At 35.7% G+C, this 19417-nt stretch overlaps 1 protein-coding gene across 1 annotated transcript in view; it reads right to left on the bottom strand.

Moving 5' to 3' along the window:
* Positions 1-19417, bottom strand: part of ASPH (aspartate beta-hydroxylase) — a 112290-nt gene that overhangs the window by 44594 nt on the left and 48279 nt on the right. Inside the window, exons 12-17 of the mRNA XM_037379130.1 lie at positions 17968-18006; positions 16756-16800; positions 16598-16639; positions 15058-15108; positions 14032-14076; positions 4300-4341 (exon numbers count right to left, since the gene is read on the bottom strand). Coding sequence (XP_037235027.1) covers positions 4300-4341; positions 14032-14076; positions 15058-15108; positions 16598-16639; positions 16756-16800; positions 17968-18006 — 264 coding nt within the window. The remainder of the gene's footprint in view (positions 1-4299; positions 4342-14031; positions 14077-15057; positions 15109-16597; positions 16640-16755; positions 16801-17967; positions 18007-19417) is intronic.

Here is a 19417-nt window from a genome sequence, read left to right as displayed (position 1 = left end):
TGAGCAAATTAAGTGGGAGATAATATCACACTGCTGTTAATAATCCTGGAACAATTAGTGTTTCTGTCTGAAAACTAGTATGCACTTTCATGCACTTAAACACTAATCATCTCTCACTCTTGTGCCTTGTAAAAAGTTGGGAGCAGATATTCTACAATTCAACGATTTTTATTCAGACATGATAGATATGCCAGAAAGAAGGACACCACAAACAATGAGTTTGTTAGCTGATGTGTAACTGTGGCCAGGAAGAAATCTCAACAGGGACTAGCTTGGGCAGCTTTCCATCCAATCTTGCTGCCCTTTTCTCCATTTCCTTCATCTTTTGCTCCCCATACTAACTATTCCCTTTCCTAAGCCTTCTGTTCCCTTATGCTCAGAGCCTAGGAAACGTGGTGGAGCGGGAGAGCAGGCTCACCTGCTGCTGGCACCTTGGACCTGTCCTGTATACTGGTAGTGATGACAGACATCCTGGTTGGTCTAACTGGGAGGTCTGGGAGGAAGGGTGCTTCCACGCTGGCTATATTGCCTTGCTTTAATGTTTGGAAACTAATGCTGTAGGATTTGTAGTCAATTGAGAGGGGCCATGGCCTCCCCTGTGATTATGAGAGTCTGTATTACACTATTAGCGTGAGTATTCCTTGTTAAACACGTCTTCTAATGAAATTAGTAGCTCCTCAGAAATGGTGAGACGATCTCTCTGCCACAATCTCTCTGAGGGCACACTGAGAGAACATGAGGACAGAAAGACACTGCTTTCTATCTAACAAACCACCTCGAGTGGGGTTTAGTTTTTGTCATTATTTATTTATTTGCTCCTATTGTCATTATAATGTTAAGGGAGCATTCCCAGTGGCTTCTGCTGTCTTGCATCTGCTTCTACCAGCATGCAAAACAGCAGCTGGGGCTCTGGCTTTTAGTCAGTTACTCAGAAAGACTCCAGATAAACCATAGCCTTCACAGCCACCTTGAGGACACACGGTCCCCAGCTTTTGAATTGAAAACTATACTGGAACAACCCTGCTGCACTGGCTGTATGTCGTGCTTACTGCCAGCAGGTAAGTTTTAAATAAAAGCTGTAACTATTCAACTTTAGAGTTTATGACTATATAATGATGCCTCCTTATTTGTCTCCCACATTGATCAAAACAGACAAGTGGTGGGGGGTGGGAAGGTGCCACATCTAAACCTAATCTGAAATAAAAACCTCATGTCACACAATCCCACAGTCACTCGCAGCAAAGGCTCTTCCTGATAGTTCTCCATCTTAAACACTCAAAACTTAAGGAAGCCACTTCCAGGGGAGCCATAGGCTTTGTTTTCTAAACACCCTGTGTCGCCTATCCCTGCTGTGACACAAATTTAGTAATAATGCTCTTGGGAACGTGTGGATGGGCACTTTAGAAGGCAATAATAAGTAGATACCGACAACCACGGTCTGTAGAAGTCTTCCAATGAATTTTGTGACCTTCTGTTTTATTAATCCCCACCCCACCCCCTCAAATACTCCAAACTTCCCAGTCCAAGTTTTAAAGTTTCAGATATGGGCTGAAAAACCTACATGTATCTTAGCAGATCAACTACTTTTACCTGGAATTCAAAGTTTGCTGAAGTAATTGTCCTCCCTCCTATACTGGGCCCATATAATTACCCAAATTAGTTTTTGAAATTGTGCTGCCTCTCAGTGGGTGCCTGAATGAGAATTTGATGATGATGAGCTTCCCAAACAACAGGACAAAGACAGGAGTTTTTCATTAGGTGAGATACAGATAGCCTAAGCGATTCACTTGTTTTATGGGCTTCCACAAATGGTAACTTAGAACGTATAAAACCAAGTAACTGCATCTAGACGATTTTAAACCAGTAGCACTCCAATAATTAAAAGATCTTTCTAAACTGTACTGCTAGAACAGGCAAAACCTCTATAATCAACTTATCTGGGGAAGCAATCAGACAATAAAAACTGAGGCATTTTAGGGACTAATAAAGCTACGGAATCTAATGACTGTAATAAATCTTTAGCTGCAGTTATTCCAGAACAATTTCACTTGCAGTAGAAAGTATTCTACAGGGCTTTCTGTCTGAAATTACTGTTGATTGGTTGGATGTTGATCTTAACAAACAACTGCAGAATGATAATTTTATTTTTGGTATGCATTTCCATCATTCACCTGTCCCTTTCATCATGAAGTTTTCTGGCTTCATTCAAAGGCTAGAATCAAACAACCCTTTGACAAGACCAGAAATAAATTTCTTCATTGACTTTCTGCACAAAAATACACACTAATACTCTATTATCCTACAAATTTAGTTCAGCATGGTGCTGTGCAGCAGTCTTGGACTTTGAGAGCTACACTTCTATGAAGTACATCAGTTGTTCTGCCCACAGCTTATACTTGATGCAGGCCACAATTATGTAAGTAAATCAATAGGTAGTTTGTATACCTTTAGAAGTAGAGCTTGCAAGGGTGAAATTCAACCCACATAACTTGAGATGACATTCACTGATGATTTCTGAGTTTTCTACGTGTGCCAGTCAGCCACGGTACAGTATTTTCTTAAATACATCTCTCATTGATTTATGGCTGCATCTTATTTGGGTAATTTAAAATAACCCAATTCAATATTACTTTAAACCACCTTCTATGACTAGGACATCTACAGCTGGACACTTTTAGTGAAAGTGAAAACTTAAACCAGTTCGAACTATGAAAACTTACACAACTTAAATTTTGTCGAATTGTTTGGAAGCCATTCAAATATTTCAGCTATAAACAAATTTCATTTAAAAAAAATAGGGTTGTTTTTCCCTGTGGGATGCAACATTTTACCAACTTACCCCAGAAAAACACCCTAGCCCTTCTTCCAACTTACAGAAATCCTGTAATGTCATGGCAGGACTCAGTAGAACCATTTATTTAGTTGTTCAGTGTTTAAAAAGAAACAAAACCACAAAGCACTTAGGGTGCAAAGTGACTATGGCTCCTTGTCATATTTTCAAGTCATAAAGTTCTCTTAAAGTTTGATTAATAATGTTGCATAATAGTAAATCCGTGCATTGTCATTTTCTTAAACAAGCTATTATTTTTACCTGTGAATGTTTTTTACCCATACTGGATGGCTGCTGTATGTAATTTTATTCTACTGTTTCAAGAGGTCAACAAAACTAGCACATAACGGTGGCTTTTTTCTACTATCAAGTATATAAGCCCAGCGCACTAAGGTATTTCCTGCCAAATCTATCCTTTTATAAATAGGAATGTGGATATAATTGCCTTGCTTTCCAGGTAAACTGGCTAATGGTATATTTATTCTTAAATGTAATGCTTACATTTGACATATTTAATACTTAACTGTTTGAAGTTTTCCAATACTAGAAACTTGTATTTAAAATACAAATACACAAAACCTTACCCAAAGATCATATATTAGCATTGCTAAGTACTCAAATAGAAAATAGCCACACAGAAAAATGGAAACAGAGAATGAGAAAGGAGCAGCAGACACCAGCAATTGCTGGATCCCTTTTCCTCCATCTAGAAGTAGCGATGGAGCTACTTATGGCAGGCACTACTCCACAGGCCATACCTGAGTGAAAATGATGCAGGCACAGGCCCTGAGGTTTTTGGGTATTGCCAGCTGTAGTGATGTAGCTAGGGTCAGATACCAACCTTGATCCCAGTGAAGGAGGTTGTGCAAACTTCATCCAGGGACAGGGAATGCACAGGGGCAGCACCAGTGTCATCACAGGAAGAACAGATTCACAGTGCTCTTAGCAAAATCTCCCTTCTTTTCCACCAAACCTGCCTCTGTATATTCCTACCCATACTAAGCCAGACAGAAACCCTTACTGGGTAAACATGGAGCTGACAAGGACTGATTTTAATGCCACCTGCCTCGCCAAGCTTAGCAAAGCAGGCAGCGCTGAACCCAGCTTTTGGGGCTGGGCAGCCCCAGGTTGCCTGTCACCCACAAGCGCTGGAGGAGCCTGATGAAGCTGTGACCTCCAGAGTCCTAAACTAGGAGTACAACATCAAACATTTTCTCCTGAAACAGCAGAAGTTTTTAACAGCAGCCTGTGACCACATAAGGGGAATACACTCACGTCAGCTTCGGAAACAACTGTGTGTGTACCGTGTGTTTACGTACAAAAGCTGATGCACTCTGGATGTTTATTCAACTCCAGTTTACGTAAGATACACAGGAGCTAAGCTTCACTACCATTTAATCTGATTTAAATCCGTCCTCCCAGAAATAATGTTTTTGAATTTCAGAACAGAATATTACTTTCAGACTTACCTTTTTCTGTTTTGTCTTGTTCAATTTCTCTTTCACTTTTCCCTAGAATATTAAAAATATAATTTCATTGAAATAAATTTATGTTAACAGTTTATGGTAAGAAAGATACAAGAAAACTACATCTTATAATTGAGCCAACAAGACTTTTGTTCCATTTTTATTTTTTAAAGCAACGATAGTTTACTGTCTGAACTACACACTTGGAAGCATCTGCAGAGAACAACCTTTTATGCAAATATTACATCATTGCTTCTGTCACAAAGTATTTCAAACTTTCCCCTTTAGATATTTGGTAGATTTTGGTGATACACACTTATGCAAGCTGTTTTGCAAGAAAAGTAAAACCTGTATACTAATCAAAAATTCTTGGAAACACTAACTTGATATATATGTTTATATATATATATATATAGACATATATAATTAAAATGTAAAATCCATGAAAATCTATTGGGAACCTAGGTATCATTTTCAGAAGTTCCTTGGGCACTTGGAAGCTTTTGTCTTACCTCAACTTTTAAAATAATTTAACCCAGATGTTTTGTAAACATCTGAATACACAGGTAAGTATTAACTAAGCACAAGACAGTCTGTAGCAAAAGACAGACTACACACCATAAAACAATTGGGCATGTGTATATCGCGAAGGTGGTACATACAGCGACAGGCTTGTCCCTTCCTCTTTTTCTCCTCTCTAAAGACTTTTTGGTTCTGTCCTACTCTGTAACATTTAAAGCATCTTGCCTCAAAATTCTATTATTATTCTGTTTCCAGTTTTGTCCCAGTAAGTTTTCACTATTTCCTCCCAATAAACTTAACAGAATATTAAAAAGAGAGCTCTGCTGGCTTTTCAGTTACAGTTATTCTCTTTAACATATACTCTTTAGTTTTGAGGTATTCTGATAGAGAAAAAACATTTTCTTTAATTTCTAAGTCAGTCAGAGACATCTCATCAGAATATTCCATCTTCACAGTTTTTTTAAACCAACTGCTCAGAAGCATTATATTCTGAATAAAACACACCATGCAAAAAAAAATATATTTTTTTCATGGAAAACCTGGGTTACGCATACACATGAAGAAAGCATTTCACATTTCAATTTCACCCTTTACTACAAGCTGACAACCGCTACTACTGAATGTGCGGACAGTATGACTCCGATTTTTATATTCAGAACAAGGCAGAACGAGTATTAACTTGATGTCCCGGTTTCAGGAGGACACTTGATTACGATATGGTAAATTTAATAAATATGGTCATATTGAAAGTCTTTCACCTCTTCAATTACACCATACAATCCAGATTGCCAATTAAATGGAAAGAAATGACAAACAGATCTATAGTCAGTTACATACTATGGGATAACTTAAAGAATGAATATTATTACTATAACAGTATGCTAATGAAAGCATTGTTCAGTACTTTCTAAAATACAGGCTCTTCCATTCGTTGGGGCTTTTTTGTGTGTGTGTATGCATAACAATAAATAGAGTAGTCGTGTCCATTTGTATGCCATCAGAAATACTGTATTTTAAAAAGAGCAATAATGCAGCTCCGGATGAGGCACGGAATAGTTTATATATTCCTATATCTATTATTTTTACCAACTCAAAGCATATGAACAACTCATTACAGGATAGTTAACCACGATACAGCACGCTACTTATCCATCCATTTCCCTGGATCTTTCCCTTATGAGCAACAATGACAGTCTCACCTGACCTCTTCTAATTCCCTCTTAGGTGTCTCAGCAACTCTCTTCCACCCATCTTGGACATCCGTGTATTTTTGTAACTTCTTTTCCATCACAGGAAAAACTAAGTATGAGCTCATCACTCTAAAGCCTGTTTCTATCTCCCATTTCTTGCGCAACTTCACATTTCTTTATTACTGAGGGTCATGCAACATATAACGGTAGTTCTCTATATCCACTTATGTACTAGGATCAATTCTCCAAATTCTTAGAACTTTTTCAACCTGTATTCTGCAAAATTAGCTGCCACTGACTTCACCAAAGCCTCTCCAATGATCTTTAAATACTCCAGCTTCTCCTTCTAGGTAGCTGCTTTTGAAATTCATCACATCTTGATCTTGCTAGCTCTGAAGAGCTTGTTTCTCTCAGGTCTCACCATAGTTAAACAAGAATTCAGCATGATATTTAGCACATATCGCTTTGTTCCCTCCACTGATCCCAGCTTACTTTGACAGTACAAAATGGTTTTCATCTTGCTATTTCTGACAAAGGTTTAAAAATGTCTACAAGACAGGGATATGATAGTTAAATCTTGAGACTGTTTTGTCATCAACTCAAACCAACTGTAGCTCAAACAAAAATTTTCTTAGCTATTCAAACTACTCTCATCCTGTACTCAATTTCTCCATTTCCAGCAAAACAAATCTAGATAAAAATCACAGAAAAAACTGTTTTAACCAGTCTCTACAGGCTAGGACTGCTATCACCATGAAATGTTCACCAGGTATTCCCAAGCAGGTTTCTACTATAAAGAAAACATTTATTTTTCATATTACAATATGTCTAAATATTTCTGAATGCATGTGACAATGACCCAATTCAAAACTAAAAATGTATTTCAGACATTGTAGATTTTACATGAATCCCAATCAATGCTATCAATGTATGATACAATTTATTAGTTACATATACATAATTTTTGAAGCATGTAAAATTACTAAAATATTCAGTAAAAACATGACATTTTTCAGTATTTTTCCTCTATCTCATCCATTCTCTTTACTTTTTAGAAAGAATAGTTTCATATGATACCTTTTTAATTACTGAGAATGTGAAAAAGTGACTTAAAATTGCAGCAAATCTTCAGTATTAAAATAAAACTTTAATATCCTGACCTTATTTACATTTTGCTTTCCTTATTGCTATTTCTTCCTGTGTTTTCCCAAAACAGTAACCGAATCCAAGATTTCAGATTCACTGAGATATAGCAAGAAGCAATGTAGCAACATGAAAAAATAATAATAATAAAAAATAATCTTTTGAAGATGTAATCTTCTTTGACTACAGTTCTTAATTCAGTAATATTTAATCATAAAAATATGTTGATGTTTGAAAACTGAAAAGGTCCAAGGAACATCTTTGTTTTCAAACAGAGAACTACACAGACACAACACCCTTGCCAGATTTTGGATTTAAACTACAACCATAACCTAGAATATTTCTCTATGAAAGGTAGATATACTTCACACACACATTTGCCTTTGTTAAAGAGTGGTATCTCATCCACTTTAAGTTAAAAATAGAAATTATGTATCACGGGCAAAATTCAGGCCAAATTGATTGCAGAATAGCTAATATTCCAATCAAAAAAGCACAACACAAATATAGAACACAGATATCTTAGGAGTACTGCCTGTTTCCTTCACACAGTATCATCCAAAAATAAAAATCACTTGCTATATTTCTTCATCTTTGGAAGTAATACTTTCACATTTATTTTAAAACACTCAAAATGATTAATTTGAAAAATAGTATTAATTAGTGGCTGAGTCAAACATTTATCCCCATTGTTAATATCTACCACATTTTGGAAAAATAATGACACTAGAAAGACAAAGATATTCTTCTGTGTTTTATTGCAGCCAAACATTAAAACAGATTAAATATACATTTTTTTTAATAGTCTGCTTGACCTTGCTCAGCTTGGCATATTTTTGTAAACATGAAGCACGTAAAATCACAAATATTTAAAATCTGATCACAGCATAATATAATACTCTCACAGTCCCATAATTCTACAAATAGGCTGCCACTGTTATATAAACAGTTTCTCCATTCAACATTCTAAAATCATTCCCAAGCTTCCTCACAAAATATGGCTTTGTAAAAATTATTGCTTTGCAATTCACAATCACAGGTAATTTTACTAAAATATCCCATCCCAAACCACGTCACAGTCTAAGAATATTATTGCTTTCCTGAAAAGTCTAAAGAAGATCACTTTGGGCCATCTGCGTTTGTTGATCAGATGTAACACTCACTTATGTGAGTATTACTGAAATCCCAAACAAAAAAAGAAACATGCATATAGGATGACCCTTTCACTATGAATGTAAGCAACTAAAAACCTGACTTCAAAACAGTGCTACAAAAATTTAAAATCTCCCTGCCAACCAAAAGGCAACCACTGTTAGGGCTACCAAACTGATTTTTCTTCTAAAAAACCTTGTATTATTTTATTTATTCTAAGCTCCTGTATCAGACTTGGCAATTTTCTAAAATCACAGCAATTATTCCTGAGCCGAAAAGGAACACATGCAAAATGCCAAAGAATAAAGTATGCCTTCATAATTGTGGAACAGCAGCACAGAACAGGTAAGAAGTACACCTGTTATATTAAAATTCTAAATCATTCAAAGTCTAAATTTCAGATGTACCATATACAAGAGCTTTTATGATTGCAGGTCTTAAATTCTGATATCCTGTTTTTCTTAAGTTTGAATGTCCAAAGCTTTTCTTTTTTTAAATAAAATTTACAAGTCAAATATTTATGCAGATTTGAATTTTTAAATAATTCACTGAATATAAAGCTTACTAAATTCAGCTTTGAGGTCATTATATTGGTAGGCAAACCAGAAGAATTTTACTGAATTAATCTTGATTCCAGCAACTCAAGTTTTGTTGCAATCTGCACTGACTCCCTGCCAAACTATTATGTCATTTCTAGACGTTTTTGCTTTAAAAAAAAAATCAAATGTGCATAAATAACAAGCTCTAAATTCACACATAATGGGTTTCTGAAAGAATTAATTTAGTAATCTGCCCTTTACTAGTATGAATTAAACATACATATTTTGTAGCTCGTTAGGCTATTTTAAAAAGCACCTGAAAATTCATGTAGTGTAACTGTTGACATAACATCACTGCAAAGAGATCTAAGTCAAACTTCACAGCATAGTGTGTGTCCAATTACTGTTTTCAATAAAATGTAGTTAGGCTGTATGCTATATCAGCAGTTATAAAATAGTTTAAATGTTTTATTATGCTCATAATATTACATGTTTTGTTTGACCAAACTGCTCTGTACATACTGTATGAATCCAACCCAAAAGATAAATATTAAAATCTGAAAAAATGTACTTGCTTCTATGTTATAAATAGAATATTAACAATTGCTTAAACAGCACAAACAAAATGCAGCCTGAAGTTGCAACTCTGTCACAAACACAGAAGAAAAAAAATAATGGATCCACTAAACTTGACCAAGAAAGAAAAAAAAAAAAAAGAAAATCAGGAAAATCAGACAGGAATGTAAATTAAACATCCAAGTGTTAAAAAAGCTTACTAAAATGACAGTTGGCTAAAACCCATTTACAATATCTTAGTGTTTGCTCCCCAAACCCTGAACTGCTCAATAATTACATCATAAGATCTATTGCAACCATCTGCTCCCCTTTTGTAGCGTATGGTTAGGGCTGGTCCTCCTGATGTAGGGACTTTTCTTTTGAAGCTTTAAGTATCTGAAAAAATAAGGGGAAATCTATATTAAAGGACCAACCACAACACAACTTACTCTAAAACAACAAAAAAAGATTGTAAATGCTAAAAAAGGCAACTTTGTATCAGACTAGTTAATTTTAGAAAGCTATGATTTCTAGGCGCTATCATAATGAATGTACACAAAGTTGCTGTATAAGGTGGGAAATATAAACTTAAATATTTATCTAAGCAGTAAACTTTTTCTCAGCATATGGCACTTCATTTACCATGTAAAGGAAATTTAGGCCATGCCACAAATATACTAACACAATTTTTTTAATTTTTTTGTTTGTTTTTTAAAGTCAAGGACAATTACAATTGGAAAAGAGGAGCCAGGGAATGAGGAAGGGTCAAAGTTGTAAAGTGGAAACTTCTCTACACATAGGGGATTTCAGCAGTTGGTAAAATAAATGCAGGATTATAAAAATGTCAAGGATATGTGATGAAGGAGGGGTGGGGGGGGTGGGCGAACAACCCTTAAGTATTTTAAATCTCAACACATATTAAAAGGGATCAAAATTCAAATACAGAGAGTAAAGGTATCCCGAAAACTGTAATATGTCTCCCTTAAAATATGTCTCCAACAAGCACCACTCTATCACAACCACTGCAGTTTATGTGAGAGTGTAAAGCAGGATTAGCAAAAAATTCTAAATCGATAGTATTTCAAGCTGACCTACCATACCACTTAAGTGCATTAATTTATAAAAATAGAGACTATAACCTCAGATAAAATAGCCTACAGCTGGAAAGGAATATTGTTAATAATTTTAGAAGTAAGCTTAGAAAATTGGAAAACAGTACCGACAGACACCATAATTTTTTTGTGTGTGATATGCCCTGAAGCCAGGAAACAACTTCTGACTTGCACTCCAGCATATTCAAATCCCACACCTGATCCCTTTGCTGGCAATGTGACAATGCTCTGCACAGCTCTGAACTATCTCCTGTTTTCTTTCCAAAACAAATAAGTTCCTATGTTTCAGATAAAAATCAAATAACTGTTCCTAACCTGACTCAAACTGGTGACACCACGTTTCAAATAAAGTTGCATGAATTTATACTACTGAAGAATAAGGACTCTAGTGACATTTCTGAGTATCTTTTACACTGTCTGAAGTTATGTTTATTACGTAAATAGGTACATCTTTTATACATGTAAAGAGCACATATGTATATAAAGGTGTTCTTCAATCAGGAGAGTTCTTGACTGTCTCCAGTACAATGAAATTTAATATTAATTACTGCTGAAATAACAGAAAATACTAGCTTTGAGTATCTGATGAAATGAAATCACATGAACAAATAAGGAAAGAATTCTGACAACAAAAAACTGCATACTGAATCCTCCACCACAAATAATAAATAAAAAAAATCCCTGGTAAGCATGAATTTCATACTCTTAAGAGGAAAATGTGAGAATAATATTGCCTTCAAACTGAATGTTTCACATCCAAAAAAAGCAGGTAAACATACTTGACAGTAGGAAAAAAACAATAATTTAATAGTAATATAATTTTTATTCCTGGTCAGTAGTTTATAATAAGTCAGTACTTATTTCAGAGATGTTATTTGAATTCTACTTTATGTGCTGAAATAATAAGCTTTATACAAGAACTGATAAACAACAATTCTTCTGTCTTCAAAGTGATTCCCCATAACTACATAAATTATTAAAGATTCTTGAATATGTTGTCACACTGTTGCAGACTGTGTGCTTATCAAATTATTTTCATTTTCTACTTCCTAAACAAGGAATGGCATATATGATACTACATCTAATAGTTACTTGCATGTTTAATTACTGAAGAAATAGGTTTTGATCGATTCTGTTTTGTCCTAAGTGTGTTGCATTAGTTTTGAAAACAACTGGAGGTAAAAAAAATAAACTTAAAAAAAAACTTTTAAAAGGATCAGAAATAGATACTATTTCAGAGTAAAACAAGTCATTTTTGATTCTAATGGTGTTTGAAAATAGAAAGAACTCTTTTTGTATCACAATACAATAAAAAAGAGAGTGCACAGCTAGGCTCAATTCCACAATCTTATTTGAAAGTCCACCTGCAATTAAAGGAGCGATTATCTCTTTGTACTTAGCCCTAGTGCGGTGGGCACCTCGAATGCCGTGTTCAGGTTTGGGCCCCTCACTGCAGGAGGGACATTGAGGGGCTGGAGCGTGTCCAGAGACGGGCAGCGAAGCTGGTGGAGGGGCTGGAGCACAAGGCTTATGAGGAGCGGCCGAGGGAACTGGGGGTGTTTAGCCTGGAGAAAAGGGGGCTCAGGGGGACCTTATCGCTCTACAGCTGCTTGGAAGGAGGTTGGAGCGAGGTAACAACAAGTAACAAGCGACAGGACAAGCAAGTTGCGCCAGGGAAGGTTTAGTTTGAGTTTCTACACCAAAAGGGTTTTTCAAGCATTGGAACAGGCTGCCCAGGGAAGTGGTTCAGTCACCATCCCTGGAGGTATTTAAAAGACCGTGTAGATGTGATGCTTAGGGACATGGTACAGTGGTGGACTTGACAGTGTTAGGTTTATGGTTGGACTCTATAATCTTAAGCGTCTTTTGCAACTTAATTGATTCTATAAATTCTATAAATGGAGTATTTGGAAAACTTCCCTCTACTGTACAATACACATAAGTTGGTTTCGGTTCTTTTTTGGTGAAGGCAGAAAATTAATCTTCCACTGCAAGGCTGAGCCATAAATTACAGCACAAAAAGCCATAGAAATATGGTCCACAAAAACAAAAATTAATGATTTCAAGTTGATACTTAGCTTCTGAATTTAGTTTTAAAATAGTATATGTAAGTCAAAGATCATCTTCATATCAATTCAACTGACACTGTGCAGTAGAATTACCTACTGCTGAAATTTTGCAAGTCCTGTAAGAGCTTTTTTGTTATTTTAATTTTAAGCAGCAACGTTTTCTGAAAGAAAACATCTTTTCTTCTAGTACAGTTCCAACTTAAAGTACAACAGATCAACAGAACACCACCTTTGCTGAACTTTTGCCTGTGCTGTCAAAAGTAACTACTCCTTGTTCCTACATTGGTTCTAAGCTTTGGTTTAGAATATTTCATATCCATTATGAAAGAAAGCATTTTTAGATAAGGCATTTATTAATGAATGCCTGTGGCTTCAAACATTTCAACACACCATGTGACTGTTGTGACAAACAGGTTAGAAAGTCCTCACAGACAACACAGCTACATATTGATACGAGCATTTCAAACCACCTCAGTTAAGGTTCAGCATGTAAATTAAAACATGAACTAAACCATGCCTCCAATTTGTACTGTGCAACCACAAAGGCCTCTTCTCTGGCTACTTTTGGCATGCATAAGAACCAAATACAAGTTTCTTTTCTTACAAGTTATAACAAAACCCCACAGAACTATCTGGGCACCACACCACATAAAAGCTTCTGCATATAGCGAAGATTAACTAACCCAGAGAGGTGCTCAGGCTAATCAGAACAAAACAGAAATATAGCTGTCAAGACTCTTGGATTGCAGCTTCTGTTATTTACTGCCCAGAGATACAACTCAGTGTTTCACTCAACATGACTTAATTCCAAAGAACAAACTAGCAACTTGTAGTAATTAAATCCAAAAAGCAGAAGAAATTTAATAGTATGCAGTCTTCAAATTTAGAAGCCATTTACCTACTCTAAAAATGGTTTTGGAAAACTCTACATTTACTACTGTCAGGCAACAGATGGAAGAGCTGGAAGTGCTCTTATTCTTAAAATCAGTTATGTCAAGAAAAATTTGATGGCATGACAAAACAGTCCTGTTTCTACATCAGTGCCCAAAAACTGTGCCACAGTTGGAATCAAATAGATCTGACTGATACACAGAGAAGTGACAGTATTACCAGACTTATGATCAGTTACTCCAGAAAAGAAGTACACCCATAGTTTGAGACCTGAAATTTTTGTATCAACTTATCCAGCTCTGTCTGAAATCATTAAGAATTAAGTTGTAAATTACAACTACTCACAGTTTTATTTGGAACGCTTCCATATAACCCAGTAACTATTATCAGCATTTACACAGGAAAACATAATGATTATTGCTTCAAAAACAGGAAGCAACTTTAAATGACAATACTGATACCCTTTCACTCTTCTCCACAGAGTAATCTGTTTACAAACTTCCCATATAGCTATAGTTTCATTTTTTGGGGAAAAAAACCAAGCACTTAAAGAGTAACTTACCCACTAGATCATCATTTGAGTAATCCTCGGCTTGAACAGGCATTTCTGTAAGTCAAATGTGTACAAAATTAAAACTGGACAGTTCTCTAAATATCTACAAAAAGCTGCATTTTTTTCCATTATGCTTAGAACAGTGACCTATGAAGACTACTCTGTAATACTACTTTTGCAGAAGTACAATGCAAATTTTCCTCAGCTGAGTTTTTCCTGGGGAACAGTCAATACTTGAGTAGGCCAATGAGTAAATTGCAGGATTGCATAGTTTCAAAAATGATACTTCAAAATTCTGAAACTGTACTATCCAAAGCACAAATTTCCCACAGTTTCACATGCTAGCACAATATGGGCTTAGAAAACATTGACATACTTATTATGTTCCCAGCTGTAATTGTGAAATACTTGACTTCAAAATTCAGTTCTTTTTAAATTCTGTATATAAGTTTAATTTAAACATGCCATTTATCACCAAGTGCTATTACTGCTAACACACTGACAGTTGCACACGCATGGAGGGAGTCAGGCTCACCAGAAAAGAATTCATAATAGCCAAGATACTGGCTGTAGACAATAAGAAAAAAGGAAGAGAGGGAAAAGTATACTATGATTTGGGCAGCCCATAAATTAATTGCTCAAAGCTAGGGACACATTCCACTTTATTTTGTTTCTTACATACACTCTCCTGAGTATGCACTACTGATTGGCTGGTGGGAAACAGCATAGCAAAGAAATCTTCAGCTTCTTATGACTTAATATGGCTGGTTTTATCAATGTAAGTTTTTCTGAACTGGGAGCAGTCACAACTTCTAAAACTGAAGAGTGAGTGCTCTGTGAGCCACTACAATATTGTCATTAAAAAACCCAGGATGCTAGCTTCCAAATAGTTTGTCCTTAAAAGAAAAAAGCTAAAGCTAGAATGTATTTTCACTGCAGCATAGAACTCTATGCTACGATATTTATAGTTTGTAATTTTTTTATTATTTCTGGGTGTTTTAAGTTGCAAACTCATGCAAAAGATAATATACATACCTGATTCCTCTGGTTCAGTGGCCACATCATCTTCTTTATGCTTACTTTCTACTGTTGCAAAGAAAATAAGTGTTGAAAGTTACACACACGATGTTCACAACTTTGTTTTTATTCCCCACCAGCCACACAAGCAAATTAGTATCAAACAAAAAGGAAGCCTTAAACTGCAGAACAACCAACCAGGTTAACTTACAAGCAGAAAAAAAGATACTGAATGCATTTAATGTCCAAAAGTTTAGCTCCTCTTTTTCACCAACTCCATTCCTACTACACCCCCCAAAAGTGATTTTGGTTACAATTGTTGATCGTGTAAAAAAAATGTTTAGTTATATTAGAACACATTTTTCAAACAGAAAACATACATAAATACAGCATCAAATGTGCACACTGTGCACAGACTAAACTGCTTATATCAATTTGCTCTAGCTGACTGAATTAACGTCATTTGAGAAAAAAAACTTGCTTAAAGATATTTTTAACTTTTTAGAGAAAAATCTTCAAATTACATTTGACACAGTACTCATTCAAAATTCCCTGACACAGCACAACAAATGAAAATTTACAACCTCTCCTTTTTGAGTAGTGATGTGGGAAATTAACCTACTCCATTACTCAAATTGAAGCTCTAAGTGCTTCGTGAGAATGTCACGAAGTTCAAGAAGGCCAAGTGCAAGGTCCTGCAACCTGGGTCAGGGCAGTCCCCAATACTAATCCAGGCTGAGGGATGAAGGGATTGAGAGCAGCCCTGTAGAGAAGGACTCTGGGATCCTGGTGGATGAAAAACTGGATGTGAGCTAGCAATGTGCGCTCACAGCCCAGAAAGCCAACTGTATCCTGGGCTGCATCACAAGAAGCATGGCCAGTAGTTGAGGGAGGTGATTCTACTACCCCTCTACTCTGCTTTGATGAGACCCCACCTGGAGTACTGTGTCCAGCTCTGAAGTTTTCAGTGCAAGACAGACAGTGACCTGTTGGACTGGGTCCAGAGAAGGGCCACAAAAATTATCAGAGGACTGGAGAACCTCTCCTAGGAAGAAAGGCTGAAAGAGTTGGGGTTGTTTAGCCTGGAGAAGAGAAGGCTCTGAGGGGGACCTTACTGCAGCCTTTCAGTACTTAAAGGGGACTTTTAAGAAAAATGGAGAAAGACAATTTAGTGAGGCCTGTAACAACAGGACGAGGGGCAATGGTTTAAAAGCGAAAGAGGACAGATTTAGGTTAGACATAAGGAAAAAAATTTTTTTTATGATGAGGGTGGCATGACACCGGAACAGGTTGCCCAGAGCAGTAATGGATGCCCCGTCACTGGAAGTGTTCGAAGTCAGGTTGGATTTTGAGCAAGATCATCTCGTGAAAGATGTCTCTGCCCGTGGCAGGGGAGTTGGACCAGACAATCTTTAAATGTTCCTTTCAACCCAAACCATTCTATGATTCTCTATATAGCACACTTCCCTGCTTTGTTTTTTGCTCGTTTATTTTTAAATTAAATTAACAAAAATGGAAGGAAAAAATGTTTTCTTTCACAAACCATAAAAACTCGTACCTGACAGCTCTTTATCAATATCAAAATCTTCAATAATTTCATCTGTAGAAGAAGTTTAGAAAGAAAAATTCATGTAAGCTTTTTTTCCTTTTACATCAGACTTCAAAATGCATATATTTCATCAAAGCACTGTAAGATCACAGTTACAAAATACATACCTGGCTCTGTAGCTTCATTCAGCTCCTCTGGAAGGTCCTCAACACCTAAGAAAACATTTAATTCAGAGCAATAATAAAGTCAAGTCCTCAACTGGTAAACTTACATAGAACACAAAAGAACACAGCTAGCACAGGCATGTTTAACTGTGAACAGTACACTGCTATAAACAAACAGGAACTTTGAGGGAAAAAAGAGAAATTGCTTCTTAAATTTTCTTCTCTGTCTTGCTACTGTATTCATTAGGTAAATATTTCAATATTATACCTTCTGAGAAAATGTTGTTTGGATTAAGACACAGTAACTTTAAAAACTTAATTTTTAAGAAAACTTCTTAATCTTTCTAAGCATAATAAGAACTCCCACTTTGATCTTTTGCAGCATCAACTCATCTGCTAGATATATTAAAAACCAAACGAAACAAAACCTAAAACCAATAAACTTTTAAAGTCTTTTTATTTGGATAAACATGCAATTCCTTAAGGAGTCCCACCTTCCTTCCTGAAGGACAACGACCAAGTTCTTCAACTTAAAATTATGAATTCCATGAAAATGAAATTATTTTCTTTAAATATGGCACCTTTTAACTCATTTGACTGTCCTCTTAAGCTTATGATCACAAAGGTGACAAAACAGACACTTGCAATTTATTTACACTAAAGAATTTCTTGACTTCAGTTCTAAACTAAATAATTGTGTCTTTTCCAATCAGCTGACCTGACGCTCAAAAAAGCTGTTATTTCAAGACAACAGAGCATACAGGACACAGAGAGAGCACTGCAGACAGTTTTTTTAATTGCTTCTGCTGATTAGACAAAGGCATTAGCAAAAAGTATGCACAAAGCAGAGCTAGTATTGACAGCCCGTACATGTTGAATGATCTTAAGCACTGGTTACGAGGTTATGAGCAAGGCTCACAGCAGACAGCAGGTTGTCTATGCTGAACTACCATGTTCCAATGATTAAGTTATGACTTTTATGATAACTTGACTAAACTATTTATCTGGTTTTGAAAATGATTTATATTCCAATAACATTTATTTTAGAGGTATTTCTACTTCAATTACATACAAAACAAAGATTTTATAGTACGCTCCATATGCATAAATATATATACATGGTGAGAGGCCTGTGGGAGCGTACACACACACAACCCACCCATATATACATAGACACACACACATCTATATATACATTTATATATATGTATATACCTGTATCTCGAGTCTCAGTCTGTTTTTCATGTTTTAGTTCTGAAAGGAAAGAAAAATAAAAGTTCTGGGGTGGCTGATATGCACAAAGTATCCTAAAATCTGGTTGTTAAGCATAAAATTAATTGCTTTAATGATAAATGCAAAGCTCTCAAAGACTTTCTCTAGTTTTGGGGCCTGAATAGATATATCAACCCTTACTAGAGCTTGTAGTAGAATTTCTACAGGAAAAAAAAAAAAAACAAATGTGAACATAATACTGAAATTTCAAGCATTCTATCTACACAGACGAAATACTGAAAACAATGAGAACAATAAAGCTACCGTTCCATACAGTTGTTATAATTCACTTACACTCCTTATCTTTGAGTAAAGAGCCAGTCTAGTTTTTGTAATTCTGAAGAAACAGGTTAAGAACATTCATTATTTTACTTTAGATAATGTCTGAAAATAGAGAAAATGCTACCTATTAATTGTCTGAATTTTCAATATACATTTATTGTGAATTTTTGAACTAAAGAAGTTCAGCGTTCATCCAGTGTTTTGGATAATTTCATTATCTTAATAGGAACTGACTCACAACTGGAAAAGGTTATTTACATGAGATATTTTTTAGAAATAAAATCTTTCTACTATTGTTTTATTTTAAAAGGCACTAATAGTCACTTGGCTCCCCCTCCGTCCTTTAAAAAATAAAGTTCTTAGAGCATATTTTTTAAAAAACATCCAGAACTCTTAATTTCTAATAAAAAATCTCAAACTTGCCTTCTTTCTCTAGCTTCATTGCTACAAACTGTATAAAACTCTTCATAAAACTACTGAAAGTTGTGTACAATAACTGAGTTCCTGTGTTCCAAGTTACACAATCAATCTGTTTACACATTTCACTGTGGGCACGCACACCCATTTCAACTAAAGAATTTTCAGCATCAGCAACAACCACCAGAGGTAGGAAAAGACTGTTCCTTTCAATGTGCTAGATAAGCAAAGTGGGTGCAGCCTACCAAACATTTTCATTTTCTCCCAACACCATGCACGGAGAAAGTGATTACAGGAACTGCAGTCCTGTTAGACTTGGTCACTGACCTGAATTAAGAACTAAGCCATACAAAGCAAGAGTTGGAAAAGAAATGTAACTGCTATCTTGGCATTGCCTGCTCAGCTTTCTGAGAATTCTAGAAAGCACCAGGATTGTGGAAAATATTGCATCACAGCACCTGCCAGAAAAGGGGAAACACATCTGATAGATATGGGGAAGATACATTGACTCCAGAATAAAGAAGCTTATACTTCTGCTGATTTCTCAGATATTTGCATCTGAAACTTTAAAATTAGATGGGAACTGCAGTTTTGGAGCTAGTGTCAAAACCACAAGCTTTACATTTGAGAGAAAGAACTTCAGATCTCTATGATGGCCTCCATCTCTTGTCTTTAGAAAACAGGTGCTAAAAAC

The sequence above is a fragment of the Falco rusticolus genome, chromosome 3 (genome assembly GCF_015220075.1).
Source record: "Falco rusticolus isolate bFalRus1 chromosome 3, bFalRus1.pri, whole genome shotgun sequence".
NCBI classification, from domain to species: Eukaryota; Metazoa; Chordata; class Aves; order Falconiformes; family Falconidae; genus Falco; species Falco rusticolus.
Note: the sequence above shows the minus strand (reverse complement) of the source record. Positions and strands in the feature narration are given on the sequence as shown.